Source organism: Chanos chanos, chromosome 4 (assembly GCF_902362185.1).
Source record: "Chanos chanos chromosome 4, fChaCha1.1, whole genome shotgun sequence".
Taxonomy (NCBI): Eukaryota; Metazoa; Chordata; class Actinopteri; order Gonorynchiformes; family Chanidae; genus Chanos; species Chanos chanos.
The window spans coordinates 42985344-43006035 of record NC_044498.1 but is presented as its reverse complement, the minus strand read 5'-3'; the positions used below and the strand labels follow the sequence as shown (position 1 = coordinate 43006035).

Genomic DNA, 20692 nt, shown 5'->3' with positions numbered 1-20692 from the left:
GAAACAATGAACTCTGCAAATGACCAGTTCCTTGTACAGGCATGGTATCTCTTCTGAATGAAAATCCACTTACTTACAGGTTATGTGTGTATGGGCATGTGACTCTGTGTGTGTGTGTGTGTCTGTGTGTGTGTGTAGGGATGGAGGCTCCTGAAAGTCACATGTTCTGTTACGTCAGATAAGACAGTCATGTCACGTCTGTTGCTCTTGCTAGATCAGCAGTGTGTGTGTTGTGTGCTGTGCATGTATGTCGAACCTGTACAGAATGCCTTTACTGTGCAGAAACATCAGCGCTGAGGTAATCTCAGCCGTGTAGAATCGAGCTCTGTTTTCCTCAAACTTCCTGGACTTCTGAATATGAAACATGAGATCACCCCCATTCACAAACTCCATTACAAAAAACAGTCGATCCTAAGGGACAGAGAGAGAGAGAGAGAGAGAGAGAGAGAGACAGAGAGAGAGAGAGAGAGAGAGAGAGAGAGAGAGAGACAGAGAGAGAGAGAGAGAGAGAGAGAGAGAGAGAGAGAGACAGAGAGAGAGAGAGAGAGAGAGAGAGAGAGAGAGACAGAGAGAGAGTAAAAACAAAGAATTACAGTGGTTGCTGAATCTGGGAGGTATAAGACTGGACTGAAGTCAGAAGTGAACACACAGCTTTCAAGCAATGAACAAAGAGAGAGAGAGAGAGGGGTTTCAAACAACTCTCTACTGTCTTATACTTGATAGGTGTGGGTTATGTTTGGAGACATATCAAATGTTTCCGTGGAGATGACGACGGGGATGATGTTATGCTGTGATGGCTGACAGGTCAGTATAATTCAATCACGCTAAATTCATACGTGCTGTAAAAAAGATTGATGCTGGTGTCAGGCAAGGACTGGGAGGACCTAGTGGTATATGCACTCTTGTATGCACACACAGGCACGCACACACACACACACACACACACACACACACACACAGAGAGGGAGCGAGAGCGAGAAAGAGAGAGAGAGAGAGAGAGAGAGCGAATGCAAAGCTATAAATCTGTTCTTCTCATTACACGGCACATGTATGGTCCATAACACACACGCACAAGAGACCTTGAGTATGTTTGACACAACTTGAGCTTACACGCACACACACAGCCACACACACTCTTACACACACTCACACACACACACACACACACACACACACACACACACACACACACACACAAACATGTGCAAGTGCGCTGCAGTAATAAAATCTGAAGGAACATGATGTTCAGTTCTGTCTGGCTGGACACACTATGTCTGGAGAGCAAAAGAGTGTGTTTGCACTTAGTCAAAAAGACCAACCACATAGTACCAATGATCAAACCCACGATATTTATACTCTCTGTGACAGCACTCAGCTTCATTTTAAACAAATACATACTGACAGCATACGACAGGCTTTCTCTCAGTATCACTGGGAAGTGGGCAGGAGGTTACCAGACCAACCTGAAACATTACTGTTGCTTATTAAGTATCCCCTTAACCAAATACACACTTTCACAACTGCACAGTACTGTCACTCTTTAAATAGCCTTTTCTTTTACGAAGACTGTTAAAAATGTCACAGCTCGTACTATGATATCACAGTGTGTAAGTGTATGTGTCTGTGCGACTGTGCGCGTGTGTGTGTACACGTATGTGTCTGTCTGTGTGTTTAGTCATGCTTTAGTCTAAGCCCCGTATTCAACCCTTCTCCTTGCGTCACCTGTTCTATTTTAACCTCGCAGAAGTAGGACAGAACATATTCACAAACTCATATGGACACTGGCTTAAAAGGATTAGTCTTAACCATAGTCCTCTGGGTGCCTACCCACTACACACAGCTTTCATATTCCAGGTAGTGAGCAAAAATCAGCAAGATCTAATTCCCAGGCAAAAAGTTATCAAATACAAATACAAAGGTGCACATAAACAGAGACGACATAAAACACGCTTCCCTGTGGTTTATGGATATATGGCTTCATACAGAACACGTTCACAACCAGAGGAGAAACAGAAACTGAATGTATACTGCCACCTGCTGGCCCCTCTAACAAACTGCAACTAACAAATGGAGTTCACAATGACGGGAAGTGCGTTATGCGTATATTTAAAAAGTGTGTGTGAGTGTGTGAGTGTGTCCTACCGGTGTCTGAAAGCAGCAGAAAAGTTGTGTGAGGTAAGGATGAGAGCGGGCAAGGGATAACACTTGTTTTTCGGTCATGGTGCACTCCACATCATCGTCCTGTAGAATGATGTCCTTTTTCAGCACTTTCACTGCAAACACTCGCTCACTTTTATTCAGCTTGGCCAGCATCACCTACATAGAAACACACATGTACGCACTTTTCATTTCATGTTTGCATGTTTCTTTAAATTTGGGTGACCACCAAAAGGACATCTTGCAAAATGACTAAAATGCACAGGGGGGTTTGTACTGATGGAAAATCTGACTCTTTTATTTATTTGCCCTTGGAGTTAATTTAAAACGAGACGAACTGTCAAAGCTAAATGAGATTATAACGGCCACATCAGCTGCCATTTTAGGGTATCATTTCTAAGAACAACACGCGCAAACGTACAGACACACACTGTCAGATGGACCGACCTTGCCAAAGCTTCCCTTGCCCAGCACCTGGAGGAAGGTGAAGTCTGTAATGCCCAGGGTTCTGCTCTGTTTGTCTGTCTCCCCACAATTCTTCCTCACACTGGGTGCCCGGCCGTGTGGATCAGCTGAAGTCCCCTGGCACTGCACGCGCACGCGCGCACGCGCACACGCACGCACACGCACGCACACGCACGCACACGCACACGCGCACACACGCGCACACACGCGCACACATGCACACACACGCACACACACGCACACACACGCACACATACACACACACCTTGAATACTGAGAAAATGACAATGCATATGTGTAGTGTATATACAGTAGGTACACTGTGTGTGTGTGTGTGTGTGTGTGTGTGTGTGTGTGTTTACCACTGAGTTGCGTTTGGACAGTCCTCCTGGTTGAAGGCCCATCTCTGCCAGTTTGTTGGCCAGCTCCACATTGTTGACTCCACAATTGGGTGCAACATTTCCTTTACAGCGAATATGCACGTTCATCTTACATACTGAAAAGAGAGAAATATTACAGTGAATAAAAAGAGCAAAAAAAACAGAGAGAGAGACAGAGAGAGAGGCACACACACACACACACACTCACACACAGAGAGAAAAGAGAGACAGATTCTTACCTTTGCATTGAAGTCCCTGTCGAACAAGTCCCCAAAGCAATGAGCCACAGTGGTCGCAGAAAGTAGGAACCTTGTAATTGTGAACGCTGAACATGTGGGGAACGTTTATACTGAAACCCTGATTGGTTGTCTGTGGGAGAGTAACGACAAGCCAGAAGATTTGGTTAGCATCACTGATCTGATCGTCTACTGCTGTAAGTTTCAGAGGCAGGAATTAGGAAATGCCTTAAACCTAACTTTTGTCGAGCAAGACAACGGCATTTAAAAAGGTTTATACAAATAATTACGTATAAATATTTGACCAACTCATATTCATATGTATGTAATATAATAATCATAGTGATCACCAGCAGAGAGCAGCCAAGTGTAAAGATCACTGCTCCACCACAGTCAACTCACAGTTTAGTTCTACTTCTCTGCCTGAGTGAGAGTGAAGGAGATGTGTGTGTGTGTGTGTGTGTGTGTGTGTGTGAGTGTGTGCGAGTGTGCGAGTGTGTGCGAGTGTGCGAGTGTGTGCGTGTGTGTGTTTTGGTGTGCCCTTCTCACCTGTTCTTTGGCAGGTTTTTTCATGCGCGGACAGACTGTAACCACTAACTGATGACAGCGTTTGTGAACAACACAAGTACATACTGGAAAACACACAGCATTTATATAATAAATAAGTTTATTATTCATTTATTTATCCATATCTATCTATCTATCTATCTATCTATCTATCTATGATTAGTCTGAAAGATTTGGTCTACACTCGAAACATAAATGTTTGATGCTGTTTGTTTTAGTATATGCAAAATACACACAGACAAGTTTCTGTGGGTGAGTTTACATTTCCTGTATGAGTGTTCCAGCAGCAGTCAGAAAGGGGAGGTTAAGGGGGCAGAAAACAGAATAAACTGAATGACATTAAAGAGAAAGACACAGTAAGTGTAAGAGAGAGAATACTAGCTCACCTTGACACTGGTATCCCTGTTTCCCAAACACACCCCTAGAAGAGACAAAGAGAGTGAAAAATACATGAAGTCTCAAGCAAATAACTGCCATCCTATCAGTGTGCACACATGTATGTGTGCATGTGTGTGTGTGTGTGTGTGTGTGTGCATGTGTGTGTGTATGTGTGTATGTGTGTGTGTGTGTGTGTGTGTGTGTGCATGCGTGTGTGTGTGTTGTGTCGTCTTACCATATGAACTCTTTGCAGTGAAAACAGAATGTGGGCTGCTTAAGGAATGTTGACATGAACTTGTGACCATTGACCTGATGGATGCGGCGTCTGACCGCTTGCTGCCTCTTCCGTGTGAACTCTTTGTATGAACGTTCATTTCCCGTTGCATCTTCTAAAGCAGAAGAAAAAGAGAATGTATGGGGGGGGGGGAGGTTACAACTATAAAGAGAACAGCACGTGCTAGAAGATCTGCTGACATTTGCTGAGTCATAATAAAAGCATGACAGAACAGCATAAAAATAATTTAAAAAAATGAATGTGCCTTATTTTTTTAACACAACTGACCAAATGTGCTTCACTAACACTCCATTTGTCCAGGTTTGGGTTTTTGTTTTTTTCTCTAGTCTTCCAGACTTGTCAATCATCAATTTCACATGGACAAGGGATTCAGTTCCCTAGTGTTCCCACAACAATTACTGACAGTGTCAGTGACAGTGAACCCAGTACGCCGTACTGTTTAGCATGGGAGATATAAGTATAATTAATGTTAGTCTCAGTCTGCCAAGCCTCACTGCAGCCTGCCTCTATCAACACTTGTCAAATTACTGTGAGGTGCTTCTGGTGATGTGTAACTAGACCAAAAGCAGGCTGATTCAATTTTGACCTTTACGTCAACTAAAAATGAATACATGCCTCAGACATATGTTAGTACGCAAAATCAAAATAACCCTGCAAAACAACTGCCACATAAGAGAGAATGACTCCAGGCCGTACAGAAACCTATGTGACCGCGTTATCATTACAAAATGTACGCAGTTAAAGAAAGCAAAAATGAAGCAATGCCATTAGGTCAAACTTTCAAGGGGAGGTCCCTTAACTCCTCCTATCCCCCATACACAAAGTGCCTATCAATTAGCATTACTGTATTTTGGATTAATATGAGGTATAATTGAACAGATGTTGCTATGGATACATCAGTATAGATGAAGCTGTGAAGTAACGGCTCTGTTGGAGTTTCATGTTTGAGTGAGGTCGTGCAACATGTGAAACATTGTTCGGACTCAGAAGAGCAAAATGTCAAGTTCTGAAGGAGGTTTTTGCGCTAAGCTTAATGTGTACTCTATGTGTGGGTTTGAATGTGTGTGAACAGACCCCCCTGCCCCCGCCCCACCCCCCTTTTTTTTCTTCTCTTCCGTAGTCTAACCGTATCATTAATCAAATTCAAAGCACCATCATCTCTGCACTGAACAGTGCTAACCACACGTGTTCATTTAGGGGAAGTCTAATTATGTCTATATGTGTGTCTGTGTGTGTGTGTGTGTGTGACACAAGGGCTTATATCAGTAGTACCAGTGCAGGGCCATAAAACAGAGATAAGCTCCAAATTATTACACTGTACACAACAGGTATCGTGGAACTTTAAATTCTCAAGCTGTAGATATCAGCAGTAATTGTGAGATAACTCTCCAGATAAAAAAATATGCTTGAAGTGCCCTCTGATAGGGTTACAGAAAGAGGCTGGAGTGAAGTTAATGTGTGTGTGTGTGTGTGTGTGTGTGTGTGTGTTTAGATACAGAGCCCCTATAACAGCAATGTGGAAACACACACAAATGAATAACACGTGGGAAGGAGAAGAAGATGCTGGCTAAACAGCCGGGCAGACAGACACACAAAGAGCTGAAAAGGGCCGTTTGGAGACCGAGTGGCAGACTCAAAACAGAGGGCACAGACTTGACCTAGAACATAATGTGCACAGCTGTACCAGATAGGTTTGACAAACACAAAATACACTCACGAACTCTTGACAAGCACACACAGACACACCACATTTATGCCTACACTGGATGAATATGAGGATGCAACACCCATCATGTGAGGGAATAGTCACCAAAAACAGAAAAATATTTCCAAGAGTATGTGCCATTTTTGCTCGGAGTGCATTTGCTATGTGTAGTCAAAGCTTGGGGGGGAAAGGGGAACTTTTTCAGAAGCGAGGAATATAGGCAATGACACCACTCCTGTTGAGTTTTTGCAGCTGTTAAGCAACACACAAACACACACACTCACAGACACACATGCACGCATACACACAAACACACACACACACACACGCACATGCACACCCATACACACGAACACACACTTTTTCGGTTCTCTTGTGAACTGATGTGTACCCTTGCTATATCACACAGACAAGCCACTGGGACTTACAACATTGTGAGGCCTGAGGCCACAATTATTGTTTGTTTTGACAGCTTTCTAGGGCAGTACCGCATTTTAAATTAAAAGCTGTGGAAACTCTTCTAAAAACACTCATTTAAATGAAATAACACGCTTATGTTCACACACATGCGGAAAAGGCCATGGCCAAGGGCATCCCAAGGCTTTATAGGCACTTTAAAATATAAAATAAGCTGATTAACTCAATCTGAATGAAAGGACTTCCACGTGTACTTACATTACATTATCACAGAGATAGCTGGGTTGAGGGAGAGAGAGACAGAGAAAGAAGTGAGAGAAAGAGAGAGAAAGACAGAGAGAGAGAGAGAGAGAAAGAGAGCGAGAGCCAGAGAGACAGAAGGAGGGAGAAAGAAAGAGAAAGAGAGAGGAAATACACTGTGTGCCCAAGCATACACATCACAGAGGAAACAGTCACACATTCTCTATTCTTATCTGTGAAAGAGATGGAGAGAGAGAAAAAGAAAGAGAGTTTGTGTGTGTGTGAGAGAGAGAGAGAGAGAGAGAGAGTGAGAGAGAGAGAGAGAGAGAGTGAGAGAAGAGTGTGAAGCGTGTGAAAGAAAAAGAATGACTACCCAGATATACAAAAACACACACACACACACACACACATCCAAACATCCCCTGCATACATTAACATAATAAATGCGCACAAGCACAGATCAGTGTAACATTGCTATTGCACACATACACACACTGAAAGAAACACAAAAGAGGCCTGCAGGTACATGTGCAACCGTAAACAATCGAGTTTCGAAGGAGAAACAAAACACACACCCCGACGCGCCACAATTCTGTTTTGTGTCTCCTTATTTTTCATTCTTATCTGCCTGCAAAATCGAAAACCTGCCCTTCAAGTCCACCATCCCTGTTTAATCAGCTCTAAGTTTCTGCGAGTGGTTGAATCGCTTTGATGCAAAAGTCGCTCGCTTTACTTCAACATCCAGTTCAGCTTTTCCTGGAAGACACCGTTCAGGGCCACTGTACATGGTTTGATAACAAACACACCACAGAACAGTCCTCTTTCATTTATGTAACCACAGAGCGTGAAGTGAATACAGGCTCTAAAAGTGCTCACTTCTCTTTGGACTGAGCCCAGTGCTTTCAGCAGGAGAGGTTCCTGGAGAATGCGTGTGTGTTTAGTGTGAAAGAGTTTATGCATGTATATATGTGTGTGTGTGTGTGTGTGTGTATTTTCAAATTTTTTACCGTCAGTAAAGGAGCCTGTGAGAGTGATGAGGATGTACACTTTGCCCTCAGGTTCCAGGTCAACCTAAGAATGCACACATACAGAAAGAGAGAGAGAGAGAAAGAGGGAGAGAGAGAGAGAGTTACAGACTATTAGCAGCAGACTATTATTTGTCACCTTGTAAGAACATAAATACTTTTCTTCTTGAGACTTTGTGCAGTTTGCACTGTACAGAGGTGAGATATTAACAAACGAAAACGCATAAACACACTCATTCTACGTCCTCTTTGTTTATTAATGGTAATGTAGTGATGTAATCAAGAAGAACACGTAAGTGATCAGATTTTTTACTTATTACCTATTACCAGTTACATTATCATGATATGAATACAGTACTGTGCTATTTTACATTTCCTTCCTTTGGGGAGTTTGACGGAGCTTTTGCTATGGTCTATATGTCCTTTAGTCTGAGAGTGCTGACCCAGGGAGCTGTGGGGAGGGCCTTCTCAGTGGGCGTTCATACAGAAGCCTGTGTGTGAGGGGTCAGCATCACTATGTGAATGTGTAACAGGTTGAAAATGGTGATTATGTGAAACAGAACTGGAAGGGCTGGTACACTACCCTTTCTTATATTTATACCTTGTTCTGTGAAACACATATTCACACTGAGAGAGAGAGACAGCGAGAGAGACAGCGAGAGAGAGAGAGAGAGAGAGAGAGAGAGAGTAGGTACGGGGGGGGGGGGGGGGGGGAGAAGAGGTCTGTATACGAGAGAGAGGGCATCTTATGAGAGAGAGAGTGCAGTTTGATGTAAGGTCAGCCTTTGGGTATGGGCTTATGACATAGTACAACCGACAATGAATCCAACAACTTATGAACCATCAATCACGAGGATCAACATGTTAGGTTGTTCATTTTCCTCCACTGATTTCCTTTACCTCTCTGAGTCCAAACACATTAACTTAGGCAAGAAACCCTTCACTAAACTCCACAACAGAGTAAAAGCCAAGCCCTGTCCTTAGTCAAACTACTCCATAAAACAAGGCTGCACTGATCCGAATCTCTGCAATCACAAGGATAATGTACAACTCATTTTGCTCAATTTGATATTTCAGCATGATTAAAAATTCCTCACACCTGACACGTTTTGGTCTTATTCTTGTTCTTTTACTTGTTCTTGTTTTCATTTTGTTTTTTGGTCAAGTGAAGTTTCATGCTCAAACACGCTGGTTGGTATTACAATGAACATACAAGCACATTCTGCTTCACTAATAATTATCTTTGTCTAACAGAGGTTTCATAATGTAGAATATTTTTTTTCTAATTACAACAACTTTCTTCATAATAATCTCCTTCTCATTATTATTATTATTATTATTATTATTAGCATCAATTTGTTGAACTGCCCAACCCATATCGCATTTCAAAGAGCAGATTTACTCTGAGATATGCAATACCCTTTAATATGACTGATGACCTGAAAACAATTCACATAAATGAGACATTATATACAAACTGAAAGTTCAAATGATTTTTTTTCCCTACATCATTTTCCCCAAACAGATATTCCACAAATATTTACACTCCAATTATTACATGTGCTTCTCTCATAAAACAATTTCAGCAAATAAGCATACACACTAGTCTTTCAAGATTTTCTCAGTTTTAAGGAGCTGGGTTGTGGTTTTCTTCCACGGCTCCAACTTTACAGAGGTGTGAAAATGAGGTAAGCATGACAAAAAGGAAAGTGTTCTGAGAGGCAACAGGTTCAAAAATACAATAGCGAACCTTTCCCTCTTAGGTCAGAGATTAAGTACACTGGATTACCTGCCTGGCTGAGGATCAGGTTGTATCCTATGGTGACAGACTGTGAGGCACATGGTGAAAAAGGCTAAAAAAAAAAAAAAAAACTCTAAAGACAACAAAAATCTCACTGAACTCTGAGGACACAAAGTCTTCAAAACTACCATTACTCATCCTCTCAAAGCAACAAGTCTTAAAGACTTCTTTGGAGAGTTGCCAGCACAAAGCCTCTACTGACAACAGTCAACAAAAGCAAACGTCTTATATACACAGCACAACAGCACAAGAACTTTAATCAGAACAAAGTCTAATGGTAAGATGAGCCCAAAAGATGAGACCAGCTTTTAAGCCACACTATTCATCAGTTGTCAGGTCTGGTGTAGGTGATTCAAAATCGCAAAATAACAGTAAAACACAGGAGTGGGTTTTTTTTAAGATCAGGGTACATACTGGTTTAAGGACTCTTGCTGAGGTCAATTAAATCATGAAATTAAGAAAAAAAAAAAAGCGGTTTTGTCTAGAAGCCTGGTTCCCTATATAAGAAAATTGAAACTTGACTGAATGAGCTTTCAGTAGCATAAAAATCTCATGCTCGCCCTGAAATCAGTCATCAAAGGGTTAAATCCAAAATGCTTGTTTTGAATCGAAACTGTTTGAATATTTGCTCAAAGGTGACCATCAAAGAGCACAAAACAAAGAATCTTGAAAGAATTTGTAAGGAGTTATAATCAAAGATTTACCCCGATATATAAACAATCTGACACCCACTATAGAAGACATATGTGTGTTGACTCTTGAAAGGAGGCCATAAAAAACCAAACCGAGGGTGGTACATTTGCGATTTGCAACAGATACAAAAAAATCAAGGTATAACTTCAGATGGGTTTCTTTGGTTGTTTTCATGGATTCGTTGTCAGAAAAGAATATTTTGCATGTCTGAATACAGAATATAGCCTGACAAATTACTGCACATTTTTTTGAAAGCCTTTCAAAATCAAATGTTCCATTACTTTGGAAGGCAGTGCAATTCTGAGAGCAAGGAAAGAGCACTCCGCAGCTCTGATGTAGTATTAATACGTGCCTTAAAATGGCAGTCTTTACTTTATCTCCACTTCACTGTGTTGTCATTCATATGTGGTACTGTGTGACTGAGAAGACTCCTCTGTATGGACTCTCCTCAGCTTAGAGCCTCTCAAAGCACAGTCCTCTGCATACACTATGCAAGAATTCGTATGGACAAGCAATACATCACCCTCACTGTCAGCCAATCAGAGAGAGAGAGAGAGAGAGGGAGAGAGAGAGAGAGAGAGAGAGAGAGAGAGGGAGAGAGAGAAAGAGAGGGAGAGGGAGAGAGAGAAAGAGAGGGAGAGGGAGAGGGAGAGGGAGAGAGGGGGGCCTTGACAGAATGGAGCCCTGAGGTGTTGTGGAGGGAAAAGGCGTTGGTGGGAAAGTAACATAAAAAAAACTGGGCGTGTTAGGACCTGTTGTCTTACACAGCGTATGTCTTGGTATGTGTGTGAGCGCATGTATGTGTATATGTGTGTGTGTGTGTGTGTGTGTGAGTGCATGTATGTGTATGTGTGTGCGTGTGTGTGTGTGTGTGTCAGAAAGTTAAATTCCTCCTGTACCTAAAACTCACATTTCATCTAAATTAAAAGTTTTAAAAGTTTACATAAAGTCTGCTTCTGTGTGTAAGATGGAAAGTATCTATACACAGTACCAGTCAAAAGTTTGGACATACTTTCCCATTCAAGTGAATTAAAACCAAAATTAAAAGCAAAACATGTTAAAAGAGAAGTGCAATTTAAGATGGAAAAATAAATGTGCATGTTGCGTGGTGCGCCCCTTCCCCTGCCCTCAAACCCCCCGCACACACACATATACACTCATGCACAGCTGTTCCACTTTAACCACTCAGCGCTGATGGAAGTTTCCGTGAACCTGGCCACAGTCTTGTGTTTTAGTGGGGGGGAAATTGAGTCTATTAATAACAATACTAGCACCACAGGGATTTTTAACAAAATACTTTTATAGACAAAGATGAAAATTAAAAATGATGAGTTGATGTTCCTAATGATGTAAACACAGTCTTACAATCACGCACACATGCCCATGCTCACACTCACTCTCTCTCTCTTACAAACACACACACACACACACACACACACACACACTCAGTGCTTAGGTCTGAGGTAACAGCACTCTGTAGAGCTTAACATTCACTCCCTCTGAGTCCTATAATGAAAAAGTAATGAAATGAAAGAGTGAATAATGAAAAAGTAATCCGGAGACAAAACAGCCATCAAATGGCTACACACCCTATGTTACTTATTTTTCTCACAAGCACACGCTAGCACTGAAGTTTAAAGTAAAACTAATGCAGATCTTAAACTCACTGTCTACATGACTTACCATAGTTACCAAACTTTCAAATACACACAAATATGCCCACAAAAATGCTGTTCAGTATGAAACCTTTTTTGTTTGCTTTGGGGGGGTCCCCATTACACTAATGCTCTTTCTTTAATTTCATTTTCCCACCCACCCATGGTGCCCACCCATAAAAACTAGCCACGGTACAACACACACACACACACTGTGGAGATGCAGTGACAGGGAGTTTTCTGGTTGTCGATACTTAGACTAAAAGCCCCAGGCTCTACATAGGTTTCACTGTACCACAGTATTCAGGTCAAATACCGCTATGTTTTAGACTCCTTACATATACGAGTGAAATTTCCAACTAAACATTCCTCAACCTGCTCTAAACACATCTCTCTTAAATGCTCCTCTGCACAGTCTCCTGATCGTTCATACTACACTCACCAGCCTATGATGGAACTGCTCAAAGCCATGTCCTGACTTTAGGACCAATATTTATAAAAAAAAAAAAAAACAGACCTATAGTCAGATGTTCCCATAGTATGGTACAGTTGAGGCGGTTTTCTAAAACAGACAAGGACGGTCAGCTAAAGCAACTTGAGTCTTTCAGCCATGTCTTTCAGCGATACTCTATTAATAGTGATAGTGATCAGAAGACAACTGAATCTTCTCAAAAAAAAACAACAAAAAAGAAAAACAGCGGTTTTTCATAAACTGGGGCAGTTCATCTGCTGTCAGTTGATGTTCTGCATGAAGCATTAACCTTTAAGCTAATCCTGCTTTAGCAATTTCCATAATGAAAACTCCAACTCATTAACCTGCATCCAGGCAAGGACACATTGAGTCTTATCATAGTTCAGGTTTGTTTATTTAGTACAGCTCCCTGTTACTAATGCAAAGTGGACAAGAAGATGTCTGGTTTTGAACATACTGCTCATGTTTGAGAGACTTAACACATTATCAGCAGTGAGTAGAACTGAGCTGAAACGGGTGGGCGGAGGTGTCAGTGTGTGGTTTCAGACCTTTGCAGATGTAGATTTGATCACCACCTGACCAAAGGGTGTCAGTTTGCTCCAGTTACAAAGTTCATCATCACTCCTGCGCATACGTTCTTACTATTCACTGCGCTAAATGTGTGTTTGAGGCTCAGCTTTTCACGGCAAAAGCAACCACTGAGAAAAAAGTCAGGGGGTTTAAAGGAGAAGATGCATGGTGGTGTGTCTACACTGTGTGTGTCTGTTGGTACATTCTCATTAAATCACAGAGCACTGATATAAAACACTGGTAGTACGTTAGTAGTAGAAGTAGTAGAAGTTTATTTGTCATACACACACAACCTCTGCATTTAACCCATCCTAACACGAGTGAGCACACACACACTAGAGCAATGCGCGCAAACGCACAAGCACACACACACACACACACACACACACACTATGAGCTAGGAGCAGTGGGCAGCCGCCAGCACAGGTGCCCAGGGACCAACTCTAGGTCTTTTTGCCAGTGCCTTAGACAAGGTCACTGACAAGAGTACTAATCCTAGCATGCATGTCTTTGTGGTGGGAGGAAACCAGAGTTCAAGATTTGGCAGTGAACTTGAGAGAACATCTTGATTTCAGATCTGCTGAGATGTAATATTATTTACTATAGCCCACAGTCGAGCTATGATTATGTACTGATATAGAGAGGTTCTTAGAAGATCCTTCCCACAGGAGAAAAACAGGGACACGAATTGTTTGATACTGTATGATATTGTCATATCTCAGAGAGGCATGGATGTGTCACGCATTTATCGTTATTGAGGTGGTACCTGACACAAACATAAATATAAACGACTAAGGTGGACCAAGAAAGTGAAGAATGTTGAATGTGTGTGGCAACCTTTTGACATCAGTTTCAATTAATGCTTGATTAGGGCGTCGGGTCCGTACATTGTTATCAAGTAAATTAATTACCCTCAGAAAAATACAAATAACGACCAATAGTTATCCACGTGTACTCTATGAAGTTCTGACAGCTTCCCTCATCTCTCAGTAACATATTCATATCGTATCATATTAATTCCTCGCACACAAAAAACACAAACAATTTTGACCGAAAGTGTGAGAATACTTGTACACACCCATCCTTCGAAGGTCTCCTCTGTGTTTGTCTTCTTCATGAGGTCGTCAAATTGGATCGTGCAGTTAGCTACAAAGTCATCATAACCAATTGGAGCATCGTGGAAGACTGCCAACTCGATGTGTTTTCCATTATTCACATTGAGACTAAACTCCTCGTTGTAAGTCGGCATGTTGGTCTTCTGTTTTGTGTGCGTTTGTCCAACTTTGTACTCGTCCACTTTCACCACAATATAGGGGTCCAACGATTGATTCCCTTTGTTGAACATCACAGAATGACGGAGAGAGGTGGTCGTCGGTTTCAGATCCACCGCCTCTCCAATTCGTAATTTTAGATATCCATTAAACCTCATTTTCGTATTTTAGTTAATTCTTTCACCCCTTCAAGAGTATCAGATTAAACTCAAGAAAGTCCAAGAGTTAAGTACAAAGTTTTAAAAAAAAAAATCATACACTTACATTGTCTTTAGTTTACAAAATATACTAGCACCTTCGACCCGGACTGCAGTCCAATATGCCCAGACTGACTGTCACACTGACGTTCAATACCTTCCCTCGGACTGCATTCCCCCGGTCGTCTGTACAATGAACGCAACAAGTGTTAATGCACGATAGTGAGCTTTGGTCCGGGAGCTTGTGAGTCAACCATCACACCAAGCGGAGCACAATTAAAACACCACCTACTCAAAGCCCTCTGTCAAGCATGACCTGCTTATGCGGAAGAGGCAAGTCACTACTGAAAAAAGGGGAAGTCGCAAAACAGAAAATGACTCTCCGAAGTATCCAGGTCAGCTTGCATCAGTGACTGTAGGATACAAGTCGATTTGGTCATTTTTTGTTAGAGTGAAAGCGTTTGAAGAGGTTAAGCGTAATGTTTCACTGAAACATGACACAGTTTGTCGTCATATAAATCTGTATATCCCCAACTTGTAGCCAACTCATTTCATATTGTGAAAAGTTTTAACCGTGTTGCACTGCAGTACTTTGGTTGCCTGGTAAAGATGGGGTCATTTGCATCAAAAGAACGCGGCCACCCTTCTCATTTTCTGTCTCTATAGTTCCCACGGTTGAATGTGTGTACATTGACCGTCGCAATTCCGGTTCTGGTTTATCAAACAAAGCCACGTGTTTGTTCCTTCACGTGAGATACCTGAACGGCACTGTTTACTCACCTGGTCCATCTCACATCTTAAGAGACAACAACCTCTAGTGGCTGCATATGAAACAGTACTTCTAATCAACGTGAACGACATGATGAGGTTGTGCTGAATCTCACTGTCGACACAGCATATTTCATACAATTGCTTTAAGGGCGACACAATATTTACTGGGAACACGTACGAAGTTAAAACAATGCCATCCTGTCAGGACATACATTAGAGGACCCAGGTAAAACCAGGGATGAGAAAGGCAGGACTTACACTGAGAGTTATCACCACAGCCTGTCACAGTGAATTTGGAGCAGAGAAGACACACACATGAGAGAGAGAGAGAGAGAGAATTTCTTAGGCCTCCTCAACTTGTTTTAGCTGCTCCTGACCGTTTTACTGAGAATGCTTCTCTTTTCACACCCTGCCTCCCTATTCCACACAAAATGCTCACAAAGATTTTTTTTTTTTTGCTTTTTTGTCTCTTCTGTCTTTTTTAGCCTCTCATACCCTCTCCCACTGTACATCAGCATTTATATTTTAATATCCATTCCCTCCGTTTCTCTTTTCCTCATCCCTTCCTCATTGGTTCACTTTTACTCTCTTATTCTTTGTGGCATATGATTTGTTGTTGCTCTGGATATCCATTAAGCCATAGGATCAAAAGCTCTTGTTTATCAGTGTAGGTCTGGACCTTTGACCTGTCTCCTTCTGTTCCCCAAGTGGTTTAAATACATTGATGAAAATGGTTCCAGTTCTGAAGCATTTGACATGGCTACTACAAACCCCATGATTCATAGCCTGCTAATTAAATACGAGCCTAGCTCAGTTCCACATAACTGTTGAAGCTTCCTCGCCCAATCTTTTAGCCTTTATTATATATAAAAAAATTGAAAACTTTTTGAAAACTTTACCTGTATTGTCCCATCCTTATAATGGAAGTGCTTAAAAATACAGAGTATGTAAACCTGTAAAAGATAGAAAATGAAGGCATACAGAAGGCAGATCATAAATACAGTGTGCATTCAGTACTGACACAATTCCTCAAAAAGCCAGTTAGGTTACCACAAATAGCCTGTTCTCACTGTAAAGTCACTTGAGAGCAGTGGTTATAAAGGGATATAAATGAGGATGTTACTGAAGAGATGTGAAACGAAACCGGAGAGTTTCGTTGAAGTGCCGATCATGTCAACTCGGAATCTCCTGTTAGCTTAACGTGAAGTGTATTTCCATCATTGTCCAGAAGATGGCAGTCATAGGCCACTATTCGTTTCACAGCATTTTTTATTGCTGCCCTTTTCTTTCAATGTGTAGGTGAGGTCTTGCAAAAAGAGCTGACACAATTAAGTTTCTCTTCTTAGGGGCTAAGAGACACAAGCCCAGACACATACACAAGAGAGTAATCTACTTGAATACACTCACCCCTTTGTGTAATACTTTGAAATGCATGGTTAATACATATACTAAACTATTTTTGTGGGAGAATTAGAAGACAACTAAGCACACAAACTATTGATTCATTCAGTTGGACATGATTGACAACACATCACTGTTGTGCAGATACACTCAGCTTGTTCGTGTGGTGTGTTTTTATAACTGCAGAGTAATTTGTTTGTTTTCTCTGTTTTAGCAACTGTCTCTTCATCTGGCCATTTCAAGTACTGAACAAAATGTCTTAGCAAAATTGCTGAACGATTGTAATACATACACAAAATAACAGTCCCTCATGAATTGATGAAAAATATTTGCTGCTTATACACAGTCTTTATATAGCTGACTGTCATGCGCTGTAGTAGTCCATTAAATGACCTCATAATAATTCTATTAATGTCTCTGGGCCACCCTTTTATTTCACTTTTTAAACATTCAAACTTTTCAAACTTTTCCTCTTCCTCCCTCTCCTTTTATTTCTCTCTCACCTTTCAAAATATGTCCTTCTTTTCTTTCTCTGTTCTCTCCTCTGTTTCTTTATCTGCTTTCCCCTAATGTCTTACAACCAATGAGAAATGTTTTCTTCCTGTGTGTGTGTGTGTGTGAATACAGGTCATAGTAGCACCAGTACCTCTCATCTTGACCACAGCATAGAGCAACCCATGAGTCTCATACAGTCCTTTCCTCCCCGGACCCCCCCCCCCCCTTGTTGTAGTTCTATATTACTCCACCAAAGCCCCTAGTTTTCCATCTCAAAAATGCTACCATTACTGTCATTAACATCATACATATGATTATAATCATAACAACTCATTAGAAAAAAAACAGGTATTAGTATTTTTACTTCAGCAAGTGAACATCATACCTCCACCAATGTCTTTTGTTTTACAGAAGGAAAGAGACAATCTTTTCACACAGACTCCCGCGAGCCAAAAGCAGTGAGTAAGCTGAGAGAGTCATAAAATTGATTTGGTGTTAAGTATCCAAAGTTTTCATAGCTTTACATTTGTTATGTGTGTTATATGGGGCAGGAGAAATGAGATGCTTAAGTACTTGAGCTCAGTGATATATCAGAATATAGAACGAGGGAAGGAGAGAAACATAAATGTAGAAGGGAAAAAAGTGGAATGAGAGGGAAAATAGGATTTTTGGTTTTATTGAATTAACGCTGAAATAAAGTATTCAACCTCGTTTTTTTTAATGTCTTTTTTGGCCCCCAGACCGCCCGTGTATTTCAGTCTCACTGTGAAGGAATGTGTCATCTTAATGCGTAGTTTAAGTGTACATGTTGGCTTTCTGACATCTTGATGGAGCGATGGAAGTTAATACAGGACAGGAGAGCCGGGTGGGGAGTGATTCAGAGAGTGACTGGCTGTGATTTTGAATGACAAAGTGATGGTGGGGGAGAGGGAGAGAAAGAGGGAGGAATGAAAAACAAAACAGAGTGATTGTGAGAAAGAGTGACAGGGAGAGAGAGGAGAGAGGACGGAATAGGAGTGTTTAAGTGTGTATGTGAAAGTTCGTGTGACCATGGGGTGTAGTGAGTGTGTGCGTGTGTGTGTGTGTGTGTGTGAATAATTGGCTGCAGATGTGGTCTGGTGTGGCCTCTCCAGGCGTCAGAACAGCATTAAGGGCGAGAGAGAGAGAGAGAGCGAGAGCGAGAGAGAAACAGACAAACAATTGTACATGTGGCCCTTAAGGCTGAACTGAAAGCATACAACTACACTGCACTGAGCAGTCAATACATAAGTTACAAATAACGGAAACCGAAGAGAGGGAAAGATATCGACTGTGTATGTGTGCTGTTAACAGAGACTTCATAATGATTTATACACTCTGTCTGACACAAGGAGCATGCTTAGGGATAGAGCATGCAAATCAATTGGAAGACTGAGGAGGAAAAAACAAATGGAAAAGAATGGAGGGACAAGGTCCTGAAAAAGAGAAAGAAGGCGTCAGAAGGTGAAAGCGTGAATCATGCATGGAGGAATTTTATAGCCTTTTTATCACCTCTAGCCAACTGTATTGAAGCTCTTACACACTGTCTTCATGTTCAGAATTGTACGACGTTCATTCCGGTTGCACAAGTAATATGCGATTAGCATGTAATTAAATGTTTTCATGTGTTTATATTGAGCTGGGTGGCTGATTCTTCCAAGATATGCAGAAAAAAAGTCACATCATAAAAAAAAAAAAAATCAACATAAAAAAATCAACTATCAAAATAGTTCAGATGCTTTTGATTGCAAACACAGCTGTGTGAAGTCTGTGAGAGAAACAATAGAAGGCAGTCGACAGATATAACCGAGAGGGCTACATCATGAGCAAGTACCACACGCTGTACATCTCTATTCAATAGAATTAATTCTATGGTCTCCTCATGTGACACTGTTTAAATCAACCACAGGCTAGTCCAGTAGTACAGATACAAATAAGCGCTTTTTTTCATCAAATGGGCTGTGTGAATGTTAAATCCACTGCTTACCAAAACAGGGCGTGCGCGCGCGCTCACACACACACAGGCAGATCCAGAGACACTGACCCAGCACGGGTTGTTTTTTTAAAGTTTTTTCTCACAGTCTCATCCAAGTTTCCCCAGAGTGCTGTTGGTGCCGGTGCTTTTGCCTCATGCAGTGTGTGTTTATGGACCGAGAAGGTCGTGACCTTGTAACACAGTCCTATATTGGCTTCCACACACACACACACACACACACACACACACACAGAGTGAGGAACAATTTCTGGGTCTAAAAGACTGTCAGTGGGAAAACAGTCATGGTCCATTGACACAAATGTAGCGCAGCAATAAAGCGCTCTGACTGTGTCTTCCCAGTAGATGGCGGTGTACCACAGTCCCTGAACACGCAGAGCCCACAGCATCAAAATCACACCAAACAGATTATCCTACTCTTGGGTTTGTTCCAGTCAATTCATATTCACCATACGCTGCACATCACTATATTAGAGAACATCTCAAGATGAAAGCCAAAATACAGAAATCACACCACACAAGTGAAAGTTATCAGTTATATTTAAAAACAAACAAAAAAAAACTCTGGAAAAATTAATCAGTGCTTTACAGAATGTAAAGTGAAACGCTGAAAGCAATGCCCGCCTCCCTCCTTTTCTTCGCCCTCAGCAAAGCAGTTCATCTATTTCCCAGGTTCCTGCCCCCCCTTCCCTCCCCCCCCCACCCCCACCCCACCCTGGCCTCCCCCATGCCTGCTGACAGGGCAGAGATGACATGGACATCAGTGTTAATGTGTAGCAGGTGAGTCGAGGCATTATCTCCCGCATAACCACCGCAAAACTGAATCACAGCCAGACTACAACACAGTGACAGATACCACTTCACAACTGAGTCACAGCCAGACTACAACACAGTGACAGATACCGCTTCACAACCGAGTCACAGCCAGACTACAACACAGTGACAGATACCGCTTCACAACCGAGTCACAGCCAGACTACAACACAGCGACAGATACCGCTTCACAACCGAGTCACAGCCAGACTACAACACAGCGACAGATACCGCTTCACAACCGAGTCACAGCCAGACTACAACACAGCGACAGATACCGCTTCACAACCGAGTCACAGCCAGACTACAACACAGCGACAGATACCACTTCACAACCGAGTCACAGCCAGACTACAACACAATGACAGATACCACTTCACAACTAAGTAACAGCCAGACTACAACACAGCGACAGATACCGCTTCACAACCGAGTCACAGCCAGACTACAACACAGCGACAGATACCGCTTCACAACCGAGTCACAGCCAGACTACAACACAGCGACAGATACCGCTTCACAACCGAGTCACAGCCAGACTACAACACAGCGACAGATACCGCTTCACAACCGAGTCACAGCCAGACTACAACACAGCGACAGATACCGCTTCACAACTAAGTAACAGCCAGACTACAACACAGTGACAGATACCGCTTCACAACGAAGTAACAGCC

At 41.9% G+C, this 20692-nt stretch overlaps 1 protein-coding gene across 3 annotated transcripts in view; it reads right to left on the bottom strand.

The window, feature by feature from the left end:
- prkcha (protein kinase C, eta, a) overlaps positions 1-14485 on the bottom strand; it is a 25664-nt gene extending 11179 nt beyond the window's left edge. Inside the window, exons 1-10 of one of the 3 annotated variants that reach the window (XM_030770502.1) lie at positions 14135-14485; positions 7848-7911; positions 4419-4572; positions 4192-4226; positions 3788-3870; positions 3242-3371; positions 2985-3118; positions 2605-2745; positions 2143-2316; positions 257-411 (exon numbers count right to left, since the gene is read on the bottom strand). In XM_030770502.1, coding sequence (XP_030626362.1) covers positions 257-411; positions 2143-2316; positions 2605-2745; positions 2985-3118; positions 3242-3371; positions 3788-3870; positions 4192-4226; positions 4419-4572; positions 7848-7911; positions 14135-14485 — 1421 coding nt within the window. The remainder of the gene's footprint in view (positions 1-256; positions 412-2142; positions 2317-2604; positions 2746-2984; positions 3119-3241; positions 3372-3787; positions 3871-4191; positions 4227-4418; positions 4573-7847; positions 7912-14134) is intronic. The other 2 variants (XM_030770505.1, XM_030770504.1) reach the window with 2 other exon arrangements.
- Between the last annotated feature and the right edge of the window lie 6207 nt (positions 14486-20692).